Source organism: Mobula hypostoma, chromosome 6 (assembly GCF_963921235.1).
Source record: "Mobula hypostoma chromosome 6, sMobHyp1.1, whole genome shotgun sequence".
NCBI lineage: Eukaryota > Metazoa > Chordata > Chondrichthyes > Myliobatiformes > Myliobatidae > Mobula > Mobula hypostoma.
The window spans coordinates 35663110-35685309 of record NC_086102.1 but is presented as its reverse complement, the minus strand read 5'-3'; the positions used below and the strand labels follow the sequence as shown (position 1 = coordinate 35685309).

At 40.6% G+C, this 22200-nt stretch overlaps 1 protein-coding gene across 1 annotated transcript in view; it reads right to left on the bottom strand.

The window, feature by feature from the left end:
* Positions 1-757: 757 nt before the first annotated feature.
* The window catches only part of LOC134347502 (NXPE family member 3-like), a 156558-nt gene continuing 135115 nt past the window's right edge, over positions 758-22200 (bottom strand). The window contains exons 4-6 of the mRNA XM_063049837.1: positions 20371-20444; positions 17255-17464; positions 758-1662 (exon numbers count right to left, since the gene is read on the bottom strand). Of these exons, the coding sequence (XP_062905907.1) occupies positions 1109-1662; positions 17255-17464; positions 20371-20444 (838 nt within the window). The 3' untranslated portion in view covers positions 758-1108. The remainder of the gene's footprint in view (positions 1663-17254; positions 17465-20370; positions 20445-22200) is intronic.

Sequence of the window (22200 nt, the reverse complement as noted above, 5' to 3'; positions counted from 1 at the left end):
AATTACTTATGGTTTTATTTCTATTTAATTATTTATGGTGCAACTGTAACGAAAACCAATTTCCCCCGGGATCAGTAAAGTATGACTATGACTATGACTATGACTAAATAACAGAGCAGTCTCAATGGGCCAAAAGGTCTAATTCTTTTCCTAAATCTTTTGGTTTTATGGTCTTATATATAGCTAGCGTGCCTAAGACTTTTATACAGTACTGTAGTAATTTCATGTATTTCATTGTCCTGCTGCCACACATAAAAAAATCATAACACAGATGAATGCTGATAAACCCGATTCTGATATGGGTCTCTATTGTGGACTGAGAGTGGGCAGGTGGCAGGGAGAGGGGAATCATGGTGGGGAAAAAGAGAAGGGAAAAAGGAGGGAGCAGGAAGCACCAGAAAGACATTTTGTGATGATCAATAAAACAATTGTTTGGAATCAAATGACTTTGCCTGGTGTCTCAGGTCTGACTGTGCCTGCACCTGCACCAACCCCCACACCGGAACTCCTTCTCTGCCACCTGTCCCACACCGCTCCTTTGGGACTCCATCTTTGCCATTCCCAACATCCTTTGCTCCCGCCAGATTAACAAACTTGCTCCACTGTGCAAAAGCCCCCTTAGCAACATATACATTGACTTTCATCCAATTCTGTACAGAAGCCGAGACCCACACTCAACCAGTACATGATCATAACCTCATTATTCTTTTGCAATATTTATTTATTTTGCAATTTATAAAATAATGTCTTTGCACTGTACTGCTGCCGCACAACAATAAATTTCACATCATAATTCAGTAATAATAAACTTACCCTGATTCTGATTCCATTCTGTATTGACTTGATTCAGCTACCTTTTCCCAATAGATTTACCATGTCCCATACTCCTATTCTTCACCTGTTTGTTATTCTTTGCAAATGAATTTCACCTAAATCCTGATCATAATGTGGAAAATGCTTAATTTTAAAATCAGAACAGAAAGGGAGGAGTTTACAATTATATTGATTATTTTAAAGGACCTGAATGACATAAATTTTTAAAAAAAGTTCTTAAAATTCAAATTATAAACTTATAGGATTCTCATGATGGAAAAGGTTTAAGTAGCATTTAACCCTTTTTCAAAGGACACACATATGAAAGGAACACAGATACTTCATTCTTGATGATGATTTCCTTGGGGTGTAGGTCATGTGGCAGATAATGGGCTATAGTCATCTCCCATGCATCCACAAATGCCACATTGATGCCCTCAAACATCTTTCTCATCAGTAAATCAAGCTGGTAGGAGTACCAGTCACTATTATAGAGACTAACATCTCGTGGAAGGCCCTGGACATTGGCTGTCTTTATTACAATTACTGTATCAGGACTTCTACCCAGCAAGCGTAGAATTGACCTCCGGATGTTCTGTAGTCGTCGGATGTAATGCTCCACTGGAAAAGTATTAAAATGGCACCAGATAGTGAAGGCTATAACCGTGTTCTTTCCTCCTTGAATGTCATCCAATTTATTTGCAATGAATGGCAGGTCCTGACTCGATATGGGCTGGATGCGTATTGGTTTCCCATGCGCAAAATAATCTATCTTGATCTTGTTGTCCACATCCAGAGCAAGATGGGGTCCAGATTTCAATGAGTGGCCCAGATCGAACTTCCTGAGACCTGAAGAGAAAACGATTTAAACAATTCTGAGTAATAATTTGTTAAGTGATAACTAAAACAATATTTTACCAGCATAACCTTTAAAAGCTCAATGTGTCAAACTAGAGCTACAGTGCTGTGCAAAAGTCTTAAGCATAAATATATACTGGGGTGCCTAGGACTTCTGCAAAGTATTGTATATTGTTTTAACACAGGAGCATGGTTGGAAAACTGGGGTAAGAGTACTTAGCTTTATATTAGCTCAGTAGTATTAAATGTTATTTAGTAACTGGAAAGACATCATATACTGTACTGTGCAAAAATCTTAGGCTCCCTAGCTGTAGATACGTGCCTAAGACTTCTGCACAGTAGTGTACATCTTTCATTCTATGTCCAGTAGTGCAGAGGCTGAAAGCATTGGTCTTCAGCAGTGATGTTGAACTTCATGTCACTAGTTCAGAAAACCTCATCAATGTACCTTGTGTTGAAGACAAAGAAGGTCAATGGCAGTGATATGAAAGATCTCACAATTATATACTGTAGTTGTTATTTAAAGAGAAACTGCAGTGTTGTAAGTTCTCTGGCTATGGTTGGATTGCCAAGGATGAGACATGGCTAGGATGAATTATGGAGTGGAATACATTGCAAAAACTATACATGGATTGAGATGACTGAGGAAGGATAATCAACCATGGTAACCTTCACAGAGGATGGCATTGGTAAATAATTAATTTGAACCAAATTCAAAATAATTTCAACCATTTGTTACCTTCTGTTTGTTGTAATACTTTGTGCATGGAAATAATGCAATGATTTGATGATAAACTTTGCATGCATGCATCTCATGGAATTCTGTCATGTAAGATTCAGATTTTTACATCTGCTTTTGAGAGGACTTAGATTCTCAAAATGGAAGAGGCAGTGAGCATGACTATTTCCAGGCAGAACTGTTGAAGATACAGTCAAATTAAAGGTGTTGGACAGCAATGAATGTCTGCTGGAAGTATGTTTTTTGAATTAGCAGAACATGCCATCTACCAGCATGATTACAGCACTGTTAAATTGACATTCAAGTTCTGGCTTAAACTTTAACCACATATGGAGCAACACTTGCTCAACAGGAGGAAAGGACCTCTGCATGTACCATTTAAAGGAATCAACTCCCTACACGTCAGTTACTAGTTAATTTATTTCTTCAGGCTGCTGCATAAACCATTTACCCTGTGATGTGAAGTCTTCCCTGCAGGAAAAAAAAGAACATAATAAATCAAAGCTGGATTAAACCGCTTGGCATCTTGGGTCTGCACGGTCATTCGATAAGATTTTGACTGATCTCACTGAAAATGACCATTTGGCTGTGTGTTGTGTTGAGAGACACTCATCCCTGCAATGACTCCCTCAATGTTCACACTGTGTTTGATCCATAAGAAGACAATGTTGGAAGTCAATGCCTCTCTCCTGAAGTAGCAATGATCCTGTCATGCTGCAGTGTTCTGCTGTGGCAGAAGAGGCATAGAGCCAGCCAAGCCACTGGAAGGAAACTCCTAATATAAGGAAGTGAGCAGGAGTAGGCCGTTTAGCCCTATATTATTGTTTTCTCATCCAATAAGATCATGAGTAACCCCAACTCCTATTTCCAATACCATCTCCATATCCACTCATATCTAAACATCATAGTCTTTTTTTCTCTCACTGTACTTAGTGTAGTAAATGGCTGTTGTGTATTCTTCATGCCGGATCTTGGGGTCTTGGGAGACCCAGAGTCTCCCAGGGAGCTACATCTGTGTGAAGTGCATCCAGCTGCAGCTCCTTGAAGACCATGTTAGGGATCTGGAGCAGCAGCAGGATGACCTTCGGCTTTTACAGGAGAGTGAGATCATTGAGGCAAGATCATTCTAGGGAGGTAGTCACCCCTAAGTTGCAGGAGGTTGGTGGCTGGGTGACTGTTAGAAGAAATTGAAATGTGAATAGGCAGCTAGTGCAGGGCACCCCGATGGCCATTACCTTCAATAATAAGTATACTGTTTTGGATAACGTGTTGGGGGATGACCTCCCAGGGGAATGCCATGGAGACCAGGTTACTGGGACTGAGCATGGGTCTGACTCAATAGTCAGAGGAACAGACAGGAGATTCTGTGGATGTGAGTGGGACACCTGGATGGTATGTTGCCTCCCAGGTGCCAGGGTCAGGGATGTCTTGGATCATGTCCACTGCATTTTGGAGAGGGAGGGGGAGCAGCCAGATGTCTTGGTACATATTGGTACCAATGACATAGGAAGGAAAAGAAAAGAGGCCCTGAAGAGAGAATTTAGAGTACTAGGCAGAAAGCTGAGAAACAGGACCTCCAGGGTAGTGATTTCTGGATTGCTGCTAGTGCCACGCACCAGTGAGAGTTCAAATAGGATGATTTGAAAGATAAATGTGTGGCTGAGAAGCTGGTGCAGGGGCAGGGTTTCAGGTTCTTAGATCATTGGGATCTCTTCTAGGAGAGGTATAAACTGTACAAATAGGACAGGTTGCACCTGAAGGGTCAGGGGGACCAATATTCTCATGGGCAGGTTTGTTACAGCTGTTGGGGAGTGTTTACATTAATTTCGCAGGGGAATAGCAATCAGAGTGAAGGGACTCGGGATTGGACGGATGGTGAAATAACAAAGATAGCATGCAGTCAGACTGTCTGGAAGGGCAGGCAGATCATAGGAGAAAATTGGAGCCAGCAGGGTGAGTATCAGTGCATTAGGGATGTAGAATAAAAAGGGTAGCAAATACAGGACGCAAAGTGTATTTGCACGAAGTATAAGAAATAAGGTGGATGATCTTGTTGCACTTTTACAAATTGTCAGGTATGATGTTGTGGCCATCACTGAATCACGGCTGAAGGACAGTTGTTGTCGGGAGCTGAATGTCCACGGTTACACGTTGTATCAGAGGGATTGGAAGGTAGGTAGAGGGGGTGCATGGCTCTGCTGATGAAGAATGGAATCAAAGCAGTAGAAAGATGAGATATAGGATCGGAAGATGTTCAATCTTTAGGGGTTGAGTTAAGAAACTGCAAGGGTAAAAGGACCCTGTATATACAGGCCCCCCAACAGTAGTTGGGATGTGGACCACAGATTGCAGGGGGAAATAGAAAACGCATGTCAAAATGTTATGATAGTCTTGAAAGATGTTAACATGCAGGTCGATTGGGAAAATCAGGTTGGTAATGGGTCTCAAGAGAGTGAATTCGTTGAATGCCTACAAGATGGCCTTTTAGAGCAGTTTGTCATTGAGCCTACTTGGGGATCAGCTATACTAGATCAGTTGTTATGTAATGGACTGGTGGCAATTAGGCAGCTTAAGGTAAAAGAACCCTGGGAGACAGTGATCACAATATGATTGAGTTCAACTTGAAATTTAATAGGGAGTAAGTAAAGTCTGACATAGCAGTATTTCAGAGGCGTAAATGAAATTACAGAGGTATGAGAGAGGAGTTGGCCAAAGTAAATTGGAAGGAGATGCTGGCAGGGATGACAGCAGAGAAGCAATGGCTTGAGTTTCTGGAGACAATGAGGAAGGTCTGCAAGATAGATGTATTCCAAAAATCAAGATATACTGAAATGGCAAAATAGGACAACTGTGGCTGACATGGGAAGTAAAGCAAATGTAAAAGCAAAAGAGAGGGCATACAACAAAGCAAAAATTAGTGGGAAGATAGAGGATTGGGAAGCTTTTAAAAACCTTGGAGAGCAACTAAAAGAATTATTGGGAGGGAAAAGATGAAATCTGAAAGCAAGCTAGCAAACAAGATCAAAGTAGATAGTAAAAGCTTTTTCAAGTATGTAAAAAATAAAAGAAAGATGAGAGTGGATTTAGGACCACTAGAAAATGAGAAAGGGGAAATAATGATGGGGGACAAGGAGATGACAGATGAACTAAATGAATATTTTGCATCAGTCTTCATTGTGAAAGACACTAGCAGTATGCCAGATGTTGAAGTGGGTGAGGGAAGAGAAGTGACTGCAGTTACTATTACAAGGGAGAATATGCTCAAAAAGCTGAAAGACCTAAGGGTACATAAATCATCCAGACCAAATGAACTGCACCCTAGGGTTCTGAAAGAGGTAATGGTAGAGATTGTGGAGACATGAGTAATGATCTTTCAAAAATCATTGGACTATTGCATGGTGCTAGAGGACTGTAAAACCACAAATGTCACTACACTCTTTAAGAAAGGATGAAGGCAGAAGGAATGAAATTATAGTAAACCTGACCTCAGTGATGTTGGAGTCAATTGTTAAGGATGAGATTATGGAATACTTGGTGACACAGGACAAGATAGGACAAAATCAGCATGCTTTCCTTAAGGGAAAACATTGCCTGTTAACCCGTTGGAATTCTTTGAGGAAATTACAAGTAGTTAGATAAAGAGGATGCAGTAGATGTTGTAAATTTGGATTTTCAGAAGGCCTTTAACAAGGTGCCACACGAGACTGCTTACCAAGTTAGGAGCCCATGGTATTATTGGAAAGTTACTGGCATGGTTAGAGCATTGGCTGATTGGTAGGAGGCAATGGATGGGGATGAATGGATCCTTTTTTTAGTGTTCATTTCAAGAGGTCTAGAATATAAGAGCAGGGATGTGATGCTGAGGCTTTATAAGGCACTGGTGAGGCCTCATCTTGAGTATTGTGAACTGTTTTGGGCTCCTCATCTAAGAAAAGATGTCAGGGTATTGAAGAGGGTTCAAAGGGTTTTCACAAGGATGATTCCAGGAATGAAAGGGTTATCATATGAGGAATGTTTGACAGCTCTGGGTCTGTACTCGCTGGAATTTAGAAGGTTGAGAGGGGATCTCATTAAAACCTTAAGAATGTTGAAAGGCCCAGACAAAGTTGATGTGGAAAGGATTTTTCCCATGGAGGAGGAGTCTTGGACAACAGAACACAGCCTCAAGGTAGAGGGGTGTCTACTTAAAACAGAGATGCAAAGAAATTTCTTTAGCCAGAGGGTGATGAATTTGTGGAATTTATTACCACGGGCAGTTGTAGAGGCCAGGTCACTGGGTGTATTTTAGATGGAGATTGGTAGGCTCTTGATTGGGCATGGCATCAGAGGTTACACAGAGAAGGTGGGAGAGTGGGACTGAAGAGGGAAAAGTAAAGGATCAGCCATGATTGAATGGTGGAGCAGACTCAATGAACCAAATGGCCTAATTCTGCTCTTATGTCTTATGGTCTTATGCAAATGGAAAAACAAACTGCCCAAGGTGTGAAAAGGAACAACAATTGACAGTTTGTAGAATGCCTACGAGAAGGCTTTTAGAGCAGTTTGTAGTTGAGCCCAATAGGGGATCAGTTATTCTGGATTGGGTGTTGTATAGTTAGCTGGATTTGCTTAAGGATCTTAACGTAAGGAGCCCTTAGGAGAAAGTCATCATAATATGATAGAATTCGTCCTGCTATTTGAGAGGGAGCAGCTAAAGTTGAATGTATCAGTATTACAGTGGAATAGAAGCAGTAAAGAGGCATGAGAGGGGAGCTGGCCTCATTCTGCTCGTACGTTTTATGGTCTTTTTGTTGAAAACACACTTCATCTGAGGAGTTGCAGCTCTTTTGGGTAGCCTGTTTGTCAGAACCAAAGATTCACTGTCTTCCAGGTGACAAAATGTTTTCTCATCTCTGTCCTGAATGGTCAGCCCCATTTTTTTGAGACAGTAACTTCTGGTTATGGACACTCCAGCCAGAAGAAGCACCAGTTCTGAAATTACCCTGACTGTCCCTAAGAATTTTCTATGTTGCCATGATATAGCCATGCATTCCACTAAACTCAGAAAAGTATAGTTTAATCAACACGATCTCTCTTATTATGACAGATCCAAGCTCCCAGAAATCAATTGTGAACTTTCACTGAACTCCATCTAACGCAAGTATCTTCTTCCTCTGCACGCTATTTCCCACATGAAGTCTCATTAGGACTCTGTAGAATTCATGAAAATCTGTCTACTCTTGCATCATTTCATGATATTTGTTTAATTTCCTTACATTTTTCCATTGTGCCTGGTATAATTTTTTCTGTCTCAATTTATAAAGTATTTGTAAGAAGGTTAAATGATTTCATAACAAAACATAATATACTCTGTGAACAGCAATATGGTTTCAGAAAAAACAGAACCACTACAATAGCTTTAATAGATTTTATAGAAGAAATATCAAACGCTATAGAAAGGAATGAATACACAGTGGGAATATTCCTTGATCTAAAAAAAGCATTTGGCACCATTGACCATAAATTATTATTAACAAAATTAGAAAGATATGGTATTAGAGGGGTGGTACATGACTGGTTAAGTAGTTATTTGGAAGACAGGTACCAGTATGTACATATAAACAACTTGAATTCAAGCTTTTGAGAGTAACTTGTGGGGTTCCGCAAGGTTCAGTGCTTGGTCCATTGCTGTTCATTTTGTATATAAACAATATATGTATGGTCTCTCAGACATTAAAATGTATATTATTTGCTGATGATACAACTATATTTTGTAGTGGGGAACATCTGAAACAACTTTTGGATACAGTGGAGAAGGAACTAAAAATTATATAGAAATGGTTTGCTACTAACAAATTATCACTGAATCTAAGTAAAACCAAATTCATAATATTTGGAAACTGTGTACCAAACTCATATAGTAAATTTAGAATAAATGATGTTGAGATTGATAAGGTATCTGAAGCAAAATTTTTAGGAGTGGTAATAGATAATAAATTAAGCTGGAAACAACATACAAATTATGTCAAAGCAAAAACGTCAACATCCATTGCAATACTGTACAAAGCGCAAGATTTCTTAAATCGGGAATCTTTGTATACATTATACAGTTCACTTATAGTCCCATACATGACTTACTGTGTAGAGGTATGGGGAAATACAAACTCAATTTTTTACTCCAAAAGAAAGTCATATGAATTGTAAATAAGACAAGTTACTATGAGTCAAACAATCCACTATTTTTCAACTAAACATTTCAAAATTCAGAGATTTCGTAGATTTTAAAATAATACAAATTATGTAAAAAATGGACAGCTACCACAAAGTATCCAAAAGTTGTTTAAAATGAGAGAAAGTCAACATAATTTGAGAGGAACATGTATATTTCAAAAACAAAGGATAAGAACAAATGTAAAAAATCATTGTATTTCAGTCAGGGGTGAATCTATGGAACAGTTGTGAGGATTTAAAAACATGCACCACACATAACAAGTTTAAAAAATTATTTAAAAATAATTTAATGAACAAACATAAAATACATGATTTAAAATGAATGGGAGTAATGTAAATAAATGATACTTGGAATTGGATTTTGTGTTAAAAGATTATGAATTTTTTTGTTTTGATGTGATGATTGACACCAAATATGTTGTTGTATAAGTAAGAGGGGTAGGCGTAATAAGCTGTAGCTTCAGCCTACACCCTTTTGGTCTGTTTTAAAGAATATGTATGTTTTTTTGTTGTAATTTTGTCCTATGAAATCATCATTGAAAATGATGCTTTTTGTTATGTTTGTACTGACCAAAATAAATTTTATTCATTCATTCATTCAATATTATCTTCAAATTCCAGAGTTTTAACACTTTCCTAGCTTATTTGTCTCAATATTTGTATATTACTTGTAAACTATTTCTGATATTTTTTAAAGTTAACCATTTGTTTGTCTATTGAATAATACTTTACTTGCAGCCTAAGTGGACATAGCAGCAAGTTCTTTCTCAATAAAAGGAAGGCTTCTTCCCTTCGATTGCAGTCTTGATAAAGAGACTCAACCTGAAATGTCGACTGCTTTCTTCTCCATCGACCTGCTAGTTCATCCAACAATTTGTGTGTGTTGCTCTGAACATTCAGCATTTGAAAATCACTTGTGTTTATTCTTTCTTAGTAATTCCTTTGATCACACCTATGGCTACACTTTTTCTCTTGCCATGGACAACCTATAATAGTCAGTCAAGCCCTTTCCCAACATTTCCTTGACTCTGTTCAGTTTGCTATATTCAGCTATAAGACACTGTTTCCAATTGTGTTCAATCACTTTCAATCTTTATATAAAATTCTACCTTATTATGATCATTGTGCAACCCTCTCACCAGGCTCGGATGCAAACTTGGCTCGATAGCTAACTCTGCAAACAGCCAGGTGACTCAATGGTGAGAAGGCCACCTTTATAACAATGTACATCTAGGGTCAGTATGAATTGGGGTTCAACAAAACAGGAAAGTTGGGATGTTCCAATTAACAGAACCTTGATCTGAGTGAATGCTGTGTAATTACTGCCCATACAGAATTACCCATCACCAAGAAATGACACACCACACACCAGCATAAAATTATAAAGAAAGCATTTTCAGCTTTATCAAACAGATATTGAGAGAAAGAGAAGGACGAACAAAAATAGTAGGCCCCATTTCAGTTAGACCAGTTTAAATGTGCACATGACCGTTGGGGGCTGATCTCTTTCAAAACTGGGTATAGCCATTACTCACAGCTTTGAATTCTCATTACGAATCACTGGGAGAACTTCCCATCTTGGACTCCTTCATCTCGCGAAGCACTCCATGCAATAGCCTCTTCCTTATCTTCTCTTCTCTGCATCTCCGGCCCAAAGACCATGAACCCCAGCACTGTCTGTCATACATCTGTCTCTGCCCAGCTCTGTAGAACTTTCTCCCAATCCCATCATCCTGATTGGCTGACAAAACATTCCTAAGTTGAACAACATGGCTCTGTATCTTTACCTGAAACCACTGGGAATGCCAAGGCTTACCTGGAGAAGATGTGACCCTGTATAAAACTTGGTTCCTCAACTCCAGCTTGTCCCATTCCCTCATTGGTAGGGTGTTCTGTCATATTCCCCTTGGCAACAGATGACTAAATGGCACCTTTACTGTACAAGGGTTGGGTTGCTGCCAATTCCGCAGGACTCAAGGCAGGCAACTGCTTTATATCCAGAGCAGTCAACTTGCAATATGCCTGTGGAATAGCGCAACCAGAAGCTCCCAAATGATCCACAGCTCTATCCTGCCATAGTCTTGCCTCTGATTTCCCCACTGTGGAAAACTCGCATATTGCTTTAACACCAGAGGCACTCCCGTTCTCCGAGATGCTAGGTTGATCCCTTACTGGGTCTCTCTGAAATTTCCTGACTTCCTTTTCTGTTTAAGCAACTTTTAGGTTACTTTGCAAAAGTTTTCCTGCCCTTTACATTCCTGCTTGAAACGTCCATCCTCACCACAGTTGTAACATAAAATACTGGTTGTTTCCCTTGTGAAGAGTCCCCTGTCAGCAGCAGCTCTCTGCTTTCTACATCCTACTGGTGGGTCCAGTTTCTTATTGGACTTGTCACGCTTGGTGGCAGCACTAGCTGTCATCAACCAAGAAACCTCGGCTTTCAGGTTTTTCACTACATCCTGCAAAACTCCCACCTGTGTGGCTTGACTCCAGAGAACACTCTCAGCCTACGATCTTTGGATCTCCACAGGTACGTGTTGCATTTATCAACTAGTAATTGTTGAAACCAGCTCAGAATTTAAATCAACTGTTGAAGGACCTATTCAACCTTTCACATCAGACAACTTCCTTCTCTCACTTTGCAGAAACGAGAACAACTTGTCTTTAAAGTATTCACTCTCAGCTACATACAATTCATCTTTAACATCTTTACCCTCAGCTGCATGGCCACTTGTCTAAAAGTAGGGATGGCCCATGGCCCCACCTCTCCAGGTGCCCCTATCTTATCAGGCAGTGCACCTTCAGTTACATCACTGCTAGTCTGGATTAACATGACATTCTTACCAGTCAATTGATCAAACTGCCGTTCAACCAGTGTAGCTTTCCTCAATACTTTTACAGAACTCAGCACTCTAATTAGCAGTTCGTCAGGACTTTGAATATCCACCCTGCTCAGAACACAAGTATTATTTGTGGATAATCTCTCCGAATCACAGTACAACTTTATTCCTGTGGAGTCCATAATAAAGTACCTTAATCACTTTCCCTGACACTAGTTTAAACACACAAACCACTTAGTCAATTCTTAAACAGCGTTCACACAGTATACACCCAAATCTGGACAAACCCCCACAAATGTAACCCCCTCACCTGGCTCGTATACAAATTTGGTGCAATAACTAACTCTGCTACTGTCACGTGACTCAGCGATGAGGAGGCCACCTTTATAACAATAAAGTCCAGGGTCTGTATGATTGGAGCTTAACCAAACAGGAAAGTTGAGATATTCTGATTAACAGAACCCTGATATGAGAAAAATATTGCATCAATGCTGCCCATACAGAATTAACCATCACCAAGAAATGACAAATCACACACCAGCATAAAATATTAAAGAAAGTATGTTACCAATTTTAGCTTTACCAAACAGTTATTAAGAAAAAGAAAAGAAAGAATAAAAATAAAGGGCCCTTTACAGTTAGACCAGTTTAAATGTGCACATGACCTTTGGAGCCCATCTCTTCCAAAAACTGGGTATAACTGATGAAGTTCTAAGGGTATTGGGGGATGTAAGAAATGATTCTTGAACTCTTGTAAATAACGGGTTAAAATTAAGTGCCATCTTGTGTGTGCTTTGTTCTGGATAGTGGGCAGAAGTTGTCCTTCGCTAAAAATCTGCCTTCAGCTTGTTTAGATTAACGACTCACAGCTGTCCCTTGAGAACAGTATGGGGGCTGGATTCACACACCATGCCTTACTGTTTCACACAACTGAACGAAAATCCCTCCTTTTTCTCTGACTGATAAAGACTGGACAGAACATTCCTTACTTAATTCAAGCTCAGATTTAGTGGACTCTTTTATCTAAGTAATTAAGTTTTGCTCTAACTGACTTGGCTGGAATATCTGTTGAACTGCTTGCTCTTTGTATCAATAGTCCTATAAATTGTAGTGTTTTTGAATGTTCGAAAGAAGCTCGTCATGAGCCGCCAGAGAGAGAGAGAAGTTCTGTCTCTTTGATGTTCAGCTTCGAGCTTCTCGCTGGCTGAGCTTGAAGAAATAAACTGGTAAAAAGGATAAAGTAAAGAACTGTGTGGTGTGGTTATTGGTCTGGCAAAGTTATGCTTACATAACTATTACAGCACCGCATTCTCATCACCAGTCACCAGTAGAACTTCCTATCTTGGACTCCTTCATCTCACAAAACACTCTTTCCAATAGCCTCTTCCCGATCTTCTCCTCTCTGCATCTCCCGCCAAAAGACCACAAACCCCACCACTGTCCATCGCAAATCTCTCTCTGCCTAGCTCTCTCTACAACTTTCTCCCGATCCCACCATCCTGATTGGCTGACACAACATTCCTAAGTTGAACAATATGGCTCCTTATCTTTAGCTGAAACCAAAACATTCTACCAGCAGGATATGCTTCTTTTTGGATTCCAGACCTAATCAGTTCCCCTCTACCACCACTCTGCTCCGTCTAGCGGAATTAGTCCTTACTCTTAATAATTTCTCCTTTTGCTCCTCCCATTTCCTCCAAACTAAAGGTGTAGCTATGGGCACCCGTATGGGTCCTAGCTATGCCTGCCTTTTTGTTGGGTTTGTGGAACAATCTATGTTCCGTGCCTATTCTGGTATCTGTCCCCCACTTTTCCTTCGCTACATCGACGACTGCATTGGCGCTGCTTCCTGCACGTATGCAGAACTCATTGACTTTATTAACTTTGCCTCCAACTTTCACCCTGCCCTCAAGTTTACCTGGTCCATTTCCGACACCTCCCTCCCCTTTCTAGATCTTTCTGTCTCTGTCTCTGGAGACAGCTTATCCACTGATGTCTACTATAAGCCTACTGACTCTCACAGCTATCTGGACTATTCCTCTTCTCACCCTGTCTCTTGCAAAAACGCCATCCCCTTCTCGCAATTCCTCCGTCTCCGCCGCATCTGCTCTCAGGATGAGGCTTTTCATTCTAGGACGAGGGAGATGTCTTCATTTTTTAAAGAAAGGGGCTTCCCTTCCTCCACTATCAACTCTGCTCTTAAACGCATCTCCCCCATTTCACGTACATCTGCTCTCACTCCATCCTCCCACCACCCCACTAGGAATAGGGTTCCCCTGGTCCTCACCTTCCACCCCACCAGCCTCCGGGTCCAACATATTATTCTCCGTAACTTCCGCCACCTCCAACGGGATCCCACCACTAAGCACATCTTTCCCTCCCCACCCCCCCCCCCACTTTCCGCAGGGATCGCTCCCTACACAACTCCCTTGTCCATTCGTCCCCCCCATCCCTCCCCACTGATCTCCCTCCTGGCACTTATCCGTGTAAGTGGAACAAGTGCTACACATGCCCTTACACTTCCTCCCTTACCACCATCCAGGGCCCCAAACAGTCCTTCCAGGTGAGGCATCACTTCACCTGTGAGTCGACTGGGGTGATATACTGTGTCCGGTGCTCCCGATGTGACCTTTTATATATTGGTGAGACCCGACGCAGACTGGGAGACCGCTTTGCTGAACATCTACGCTCTGTCCGCCAGAGAAAGCAGGATCTCCCTGTGGCCACACATTTTAATTCCACATCCCATTCCCATTCTGACATGTCTATCCACGGCCTCCTCTACTGTAAAGATGAAGCCACACTCAGGTTGGAGGAACAACACCTTATATTCCATATGGGTAGCCTCCAACCTGATGGCATGAACATTGACTTCTCTAAATTCCGCTAGGCCCCACCTCCCCCTCGTACCCCATCTGTTACTCCTTTTTATGCACACATTCTTTCTCTCACTCTCCTTTTTCTCCCTCTGTCCCTCTGAATATACCTCTTGCCCATCCTCTGGGTCACCCCCCCCCCGTCTTTCTTCCCGGACCTTCTGTCCCATGATCCTCTCGTATCCCCTTTTGCCTATCACCTGTCCAGCTCTCGGTTCTATCCCTCCCCCTCCTGTCTTCTCCTATCATTTTGCATCTCCCCCTCCCCCTCCAGCTTTCAAATCCCTTACTCACTCTTCCTTCAGTTAGTCCTGACGAAGGGTCTCGGCCTGAAACGTCGACTGCGCCTCTTCCTATAGATGCTGCTTGGCCTGCTGCGTTCACCAGCAACTTTGATGTATGTTACCAGCAGGATATGCTAGTTTTTACAGATAAATAGTAAAATGAAATACCTCAAATCACAGCAGTAGAAATCTTAACCAGGGCATTAAAACTACTTACTTAATCACCAGATCATTTCATTACATAATGCCGCAGTACATCTAAAAGTTTTTGTTCCTTCGCTGACTCCTCATTGCACTGCTGTGGCAAGACATCTGTTCTATACTCTATGAATTCATCCTTATACTATATTGTTAATCTGATAAATCTAGTCTATATGTATAGTCACCCATGATTATTGTATTAACCTTGCCACCATTTCCTGTCTCCAATTTCCTAATTTATATATGCCCTACATTATCATTCACAACAAACTGTCCGCTGGAGGAATTTGGTGGTCTGAGCAGCATCTGTGGGAGATGTGAGAAACTCATAACATTTCAACCCAGAGAAGATGCTCGACCTGCTGACTTCCAGAACACAAGGAAATCTACAGATTCTGGAATTTCAAGCAACACACATAAAAGTTGCTGGTGAACGCAGCAGGCCAGGCAGCATCTCTAGGAAGAGGTACAGTCGACGTTTTGGGCCGAGACCCTTCATCAGGCCTGATGAAGGGTCTCGGCCTGAAATGTCGACTGTACCTCTTCCTAGAGATGCTGCCTGGCCTCCTGCGTTCACCAACAATTTTATGTGTGTTGCTTGGACTTCCAGAACAGATTGTTCGTTGCTCCAAATTCCAGCATCTGCAGTCCCTTATGTCTCCATTATCATTAATGAAAATTGTAAAAAGGTAATTTTTTCACTTTTTTTCTTTCTATGAAAACTAAATTTATTTTATTTTCTAATGTATAATTCTTCACCTCTACTGCTTTTATTCCATTCCTCTGAGTTCTTTCATCTTTAACATTTTGCCTCTCGCCTCTCGAAGTTAAGCATCATGGAATACTTAAAAACCATGATCATTTTACAACCATCTTCCGGTAAATGTTATTAGATTGTTCCCATTTAGTTGAATCTCTGTTGCTGAATCACTTACTTTGTTATGAGTGATGCATACATCCAGATGAAGAGCTTTCAATCATGATTTGTACCATTTTTCCTTGGTCTAATTCCAAGTACACAGGTGACCTCCATGTTACAACCATCTGAATAATGTAAATTTGTCTTCATAGACTTTATGAATCACAATTCGATAGTTTGAGGTACAGAAGAAAATTTGCACTCATGTAATTTATTTAGGGAAGGCACTAAATAAATAAATACTCTATTTTCCAACATTCTTGATGCATATGCAGACGGTCACGGCTTTGTGTTAAGAAAAACTGTGAGATGGATTATCTTCTTGGAATGCATCCCACCACTACCCCCTCTACAAGAGACACAATAGAAAGGGCACACCTAACAGGACGGACAAATAACAATGCACAAAAGTCAACAAGCAGTGCAAATACAAAAGGAAAGAAGGAAGGAAGGAAGGAAGGAATGAATGAATGAATGAATGAATGAATGAATGAATAAATAAATAAATAAATAAATAGATAAATAAATAGATAAATATTGAGAATATGCGATGTAGAGGCCTTGAAAATGAGTCCAGGGGTTATGGGACCAATTCAATGACGGGGTGTGTTAAGTTGAGTTAAGTTATCCTCTCTAGTTGAGGAGTAAGAACTGTTTCTGAACTTGTTGGTATGGATCCTGAGGCTCCCGATGGCAGCAGTGAAAAACAGTGCTTGACCTGGATGGTGAGGGTTCCTTGATGATGGAAGCTGCTTTCCCTCAACAGCACCCTGTGTAGATGTGGTCAGTGGTGGAGAAGTCATTATGTGTGATGGACTGGGCCATATCCATTACTTCCACTACCTTTTTGTAGGCTTTGCTACTTTCTGTTTCTGTTAGCCTGGATATTGTGATTGGTATATTTAGCAGGCAGAACATAATTGATTTGCTACAAGCATCGCTCTCAACTGATCATACATCGAGATCTTTGTAAGTATTGCTGGGAGCTATTACCTGGCTAGGTCTATTGATATAATTTGGACTGGCAAAGAATATGGTTGTCCTTGGAGAAGCTGAAACTGAAGACCTTTCTGTTATTGAAAAATACCTCATAATTGCCAGCACTTTGAATTCCATGAATTATTACAGCTTTTCCTCCAACTGTTCAAGTCTAAGATTGGTGGGTTCATGATGAGCCCTCTTTCCAAAGATTCCAATTGTCTACCTTTAACTGGTTCATTTTATTATAATATTTGTCAGGTTTGTCTTTTCTATGTGGAAGTATTATTGCCTATTTTGTATAATTCAGAGATGAATGCCCTTCCTATAGAGTGTTTACCCTGGATAATTTTACGTGTTTTTGCAGCTCAGGTGTTTTATGCAGAAATGGTTATGCTATTCATCTTCAAGAAGCATAAAATGTGCAAGAAAATGTAAGTTGCACGAGAAGAACACAGATTTGATTATGAATTGGAATAAATATAAAGCTTAAAGCATTAGACTACAATGAATAATGAAAAATGGGGAAACCTGACCTGGTACAAAATGTATCAAATACTCAAACCACTGGCGTATAGTGGAATCTCCAAAAATATAAACAAGTTTCCCACGAAGACAGTTGGTAACATCTGCTGGTGTGTCAAAGTATTGAATTCTACAGGTTTTTGATATCCATTTATTCTGATAATAAAATCCAGACGGTGAAAGGAATGGCTTGCCAGGGAGACATTCACTGAGATTTTTGCCTAAAAGTTAGGAGAGAGAAATTTAAATACAATGCCTTTGATTTATAATCCACTGTTTAAAATAGTTAATCACAATGTCAAATTTCAAGAGAATATTAGACAGAAAATTAGCAATGAAAATCATGAGAAAATCTGCAGACATACACACAATATGCTGGAGGAACTCAGCAGGCCGGACAGCTTCTATGGAAAAGAGTTGATGTTTCAGGCTGAGACTCTTTTTCAGGACTAGTAACAAAGGGGAGAAGTTAGTGTAAGAAGGTGGGGGGAGGGGAGGAAGAAGTACATGGTGGTAGGTGATAGGTGACACCAAGAGAGGGGGAGGGGTGAAATGAAGAGCTGGGAAGTTGATTCGTGAAAGAGATAAAGTGCTCTGATAGGAGAATATAGAAGACCATGGAAGAAAGGTAAGGGGGAGGAGCATCAGAAGGAGATGATGAGCAGGTAAGGTGAGAAGGTGAGAAATGGAAACAGAAAATGGGAATGGTGAGGCGGGGGCAATTACCAGAAATTCAAGACCTTGAACTTCATACCATCAAGTTGGGGGCTACCCAGAAGGAGTTTAAGCAATGACAATATATGGGAAAATGAAATGAAATGATTTAGATGGAATAACATGGAAAGTAAACAAGCTCCTAAAATTGTGCTTGATATGTCAATGTAGTGAAAAAAAATGACATGAATTTCAAATGCATCTTTCATGTTCACTTCAGTGTGTCCCAGAGCAATCTAAAGCCAATGCAGGGACTTTACAAAGAGTGCAATCACCATTGTAACATGAGAAATTTGGGAGTTAATTTGGCAAAGACCAACAAACGTACTCTAATAATGACCAGATAATCTGTCAGAGTAATGCTGGCTACGTCCACACTAGACCGGATAAATCTGTAACCGAAGTTTTTTCTCTTCGTTTTGACCCTCCGTCCACACTGAAATGGCGTTTTCCTCCCCTGAAAACGGAGCTTTTCTGACGCTCTCCAGAGTGAATAAATCTGAAAACACCTAATGGCCGGTGTAGTGTGTATGGGGTAACCGGCTTTTTTTAAAACCGCTGCCATGACGTGCCGGAACAAATGGTGGCGGCAACGCGGCATTTCATTGTTTTCTTGAACGCAGCCTCCAACACCACAACAACAATGGCGGACGGCTTCATTTGTGTGTTGTTTACTTTACTGTCTACGTTAATTTCAAATGCCCTACACAACCTAACAATTTAGGACAGATGGCAACAAGACTGAAGCCAGAAGAGTTAGAAATGCACTCACCAAATACTTGGACCCATAACTTACTGAATAAATACGTATACTCACTTTGCCCTGTTTTCTGTCCTTGCTTGTATGAAGATGGTTTACCTATTTATGCAAATACTTCTCTGACAATAGATGTGCAGCAGCCTAATGTAACATTGTATGGAAATACAAGATAACACTGATGCAGACATGTTTTATACATTTAACAAGGTGTTTTATTAATGTATTGCTTGTGCAAACATTCAATAGATGCAATTGTCACTACTTCCAAATTGTCATTTTTAAGTAGTAGCTTATGTTTGGCATAGACGTGAAAATGTTAGGGCCAAAAAAGGAAAATTGTAAGTTTCACTTTTACTCAGGTAAAAATAATATCACTTTTGCCCAGTAACTCATTTTATTGCACATGTTAAATACACCAAAATAATACAGAAAGACATGGCAAAAGTAAAGGCAAACAAATGAGGTAACAGCAGATTTCACTTTTGCCCAGTAACAAACCTTATTGCATTTAGTTGTAGCTGTCGTCTCTTTCATCGGTGAAGAGACTATGGCTGTAGGAAATGTTTCCAGGGTGACTCCTCTGTGGGAGTGGGGAAGAGGTTGATGGGGCCACCCGGGGGTCTATGTGTCCGTATGTGTAGCTATTGTAGTGGCTGTGAGGCTGGTATTGTGACGGTGAAAATTACTGGTGGGGAGCCATCATATTCCTCATCATTGCAAATCCCTCTGCAACAGAGTTAGTCAGTTTTTCAATGTTCGTCGTCAGCCGGGTCATACTGTCTGTGAACTCCCTGTCGGTTGCTTCCATATGCTCCACTATTTGTTTTTTTAGTTTTAAGTCCTCCTGCATGTGAGCCAACAGCTGTCCGTCGTTTGGCAATTTCCTTTTAAGTTTTTCTAGTCTGTAACTGGACAAACGTGCACCAAGTCTTTCACAGCGAGATTCCACACCAGACATGTCAAAGCCATCACCTGTTGCTTGGTCCAAACTGTTGGAGTCGGGCATACCCATCGAAGCGGGTGAATTCTGTAGATGTGTCCTGCGCATGCCCAGTAGGAGGAGATTCACCCAAATACCCGTTTTAATGTGGACGGAGGTATTTTCAAAAACGCCTGGTGTGGACGCCTATCGTTTTTACGCGAAACCGGCATTTTCAAAATTATCCAGTCTAGTGTGGACGTGGCTTCCAAGCGGCTGAACAACCACTCCCCTCCTCTTCTTTGAACCTATGACTTGGGATGCCAAAATTGCCTGAGGGGATAGAGCCAGCCCCAGTTTAATGCATAGCATCTGCAAAAGTGCAGTATTCCTTCATACTGCATAGACAACATAGATATTTTTATTTGAATTAAAAATTAGGATCAGAATAAAATGTGGGGCTTCAAGCACTTGAGAATTTTCCACATTAAGAAAAGTAAATTCATCAGCACAATGCTATTTTTATTGAACAACCAAGTAAATTCATATTGAAACAAACAAAATATTTGTTTCTAATATGTTACTAAAATTAATAAAAATCTGTGTAAAGTATTAAATTCAGTTTAGGATATAAAAGAATCTGCAGCATTGAAGAACTGCTCCCAACATTACTAACATAACCCCTCATACACAAATCCCTAATTTGTTAAATCAGTAAATTAGTATTATCTTACCTGAATGAGGTGAAGCCTTTACAATTACATAACCTTGATCTTTGGGTAATATTGGCATCTTGATATTTTTCTGACTGAAAATATATTATCATTTCTTAATCTACTGCATCCATGAAATGCGACATAGAAATGTTTAATTTTGTAAGAAGCATAGAGATAAAAGAGGATAGTTTATCATTTGAGCATATTGTTACCTAAAGACAGAGCCAGCAACACCCGACTTCTCATCTGATACCTAATGCATGTCATAACTTATCTCCTTCACTGCTCTTGCCAGATGACTACCTCTTCCTGCCAGTTCTGGTCAGCATGATCAATTCCAAGAGAATCAATGCAATTATGAGCCTCAGCTCTTGATAACCCAACTGATTGTTAATTCAAGGGGGTGGGTGAAAGCCAGAAGTTGTGGTACCGATGACATAGCTAAGAAAAGGGATAAGGTCCTGAAGAAATAACATAAGGAGCTAAGGAGGAACTTGAAAAGCAGGACCTCAAGGGTGGCAATCTCTGGATTGCTGCCTCTGCCTTGTGTCAGTGAGGGTAAAAGTAGGATGATTTGGCAAATAAATGTGTGGCTGAAGAACTGATGCATGGGGCAGGGTTTCAGACTTGTGGATCATGGGTTCTCTTCAGGGGAAGGTATGAGCTGTAGAAAAAGGAAAGGTTACTTCTGAACTCGTGAAGGACCAATATCATTGCAGACTGGTTTGCTAGAGCAGTTGGAGAGGGTTTAAATGAGTTCGGTAGGGGGACGGGAACCAGAATGATAAGTCAGAGGATGGGGCAGCTGTTGTAAAGGTAGACGCAGTGTGCAGAGAGATTGTGAGGAAGGATAGGCAGTGGGCATTAATGGGCATTAATGCAGTCTGTTGGATGGGTTGAAATGCGTCTATTTTAGTGAAAGAAGTATGAGGAACAAGGGTAATGAACTTGGAGCATGAATTAATACATGGGGCTACAATGTTAAGACCATTACAGAGACTTAGCTGTCAGAAGGTCAGAAATGGCTACTGAATGTTCCGGGGATTAGCTGTTTCAAAAGGGAGGGAGGTAAAAGAGATGGGGGAATGGCGTTGCTAATCAAGGGTAGTTTCAAAGCTGCAGAAAGGGAGGATGTCCACTGAGTCAGTGTGGGTGGAAGTAAGGATTACGAAGGGAGCAATCACTCTACTGGGAGCATTTATAGGCCTTCCAATTACACAAGAGACACTAATTTCAGATCGGGAGGCAGATTTTGGAAAATTCCAAAAGTAACATGGTTATTGTCATGGGTAATTTCAATTTTCTTAATATTAATTGGCAGCACCTTAGTGCAAAAAGTTGAGATAAGGTGGAATTTGTCAGATGCATCCAGAAAGGACTCCTTGCATATTATCTCGGCGGGTTGACTAGAGGAGGCCGTACTAGATTTGGTACAAGGCAATGAAACTGATCTCTCAGTGGGAGAGTAATTCAGAGTCAGTGACCACAACTTTATGACCTTTACCATTACGTTAGACAGGGATAGGAGGTCCTGATAAATGGTCTCAGCCTGAAATGATGACTGTTTACTCCACTCCATAAATGCTGCTTGACCTGCTGTGTTCTCCCAAGTCAAGATTAGGTTTCATACTACAGGATCACCATATGAATCTTACACTAGGTCAGACATTAGCAGACTCCAACAGAAACGGGTTTTAACAGACCATCTACGACATTTCTCAGTAGGCAGATTGGCACAATCTGAGCATGACTGTGTCCAGTACCACTACAGTTTTGGAGGTTTCCCATATTAAAGTGCTTATATTTCCAGATTCCAACAATCTCCCATCCTCAGAAGGGATCAAAGAA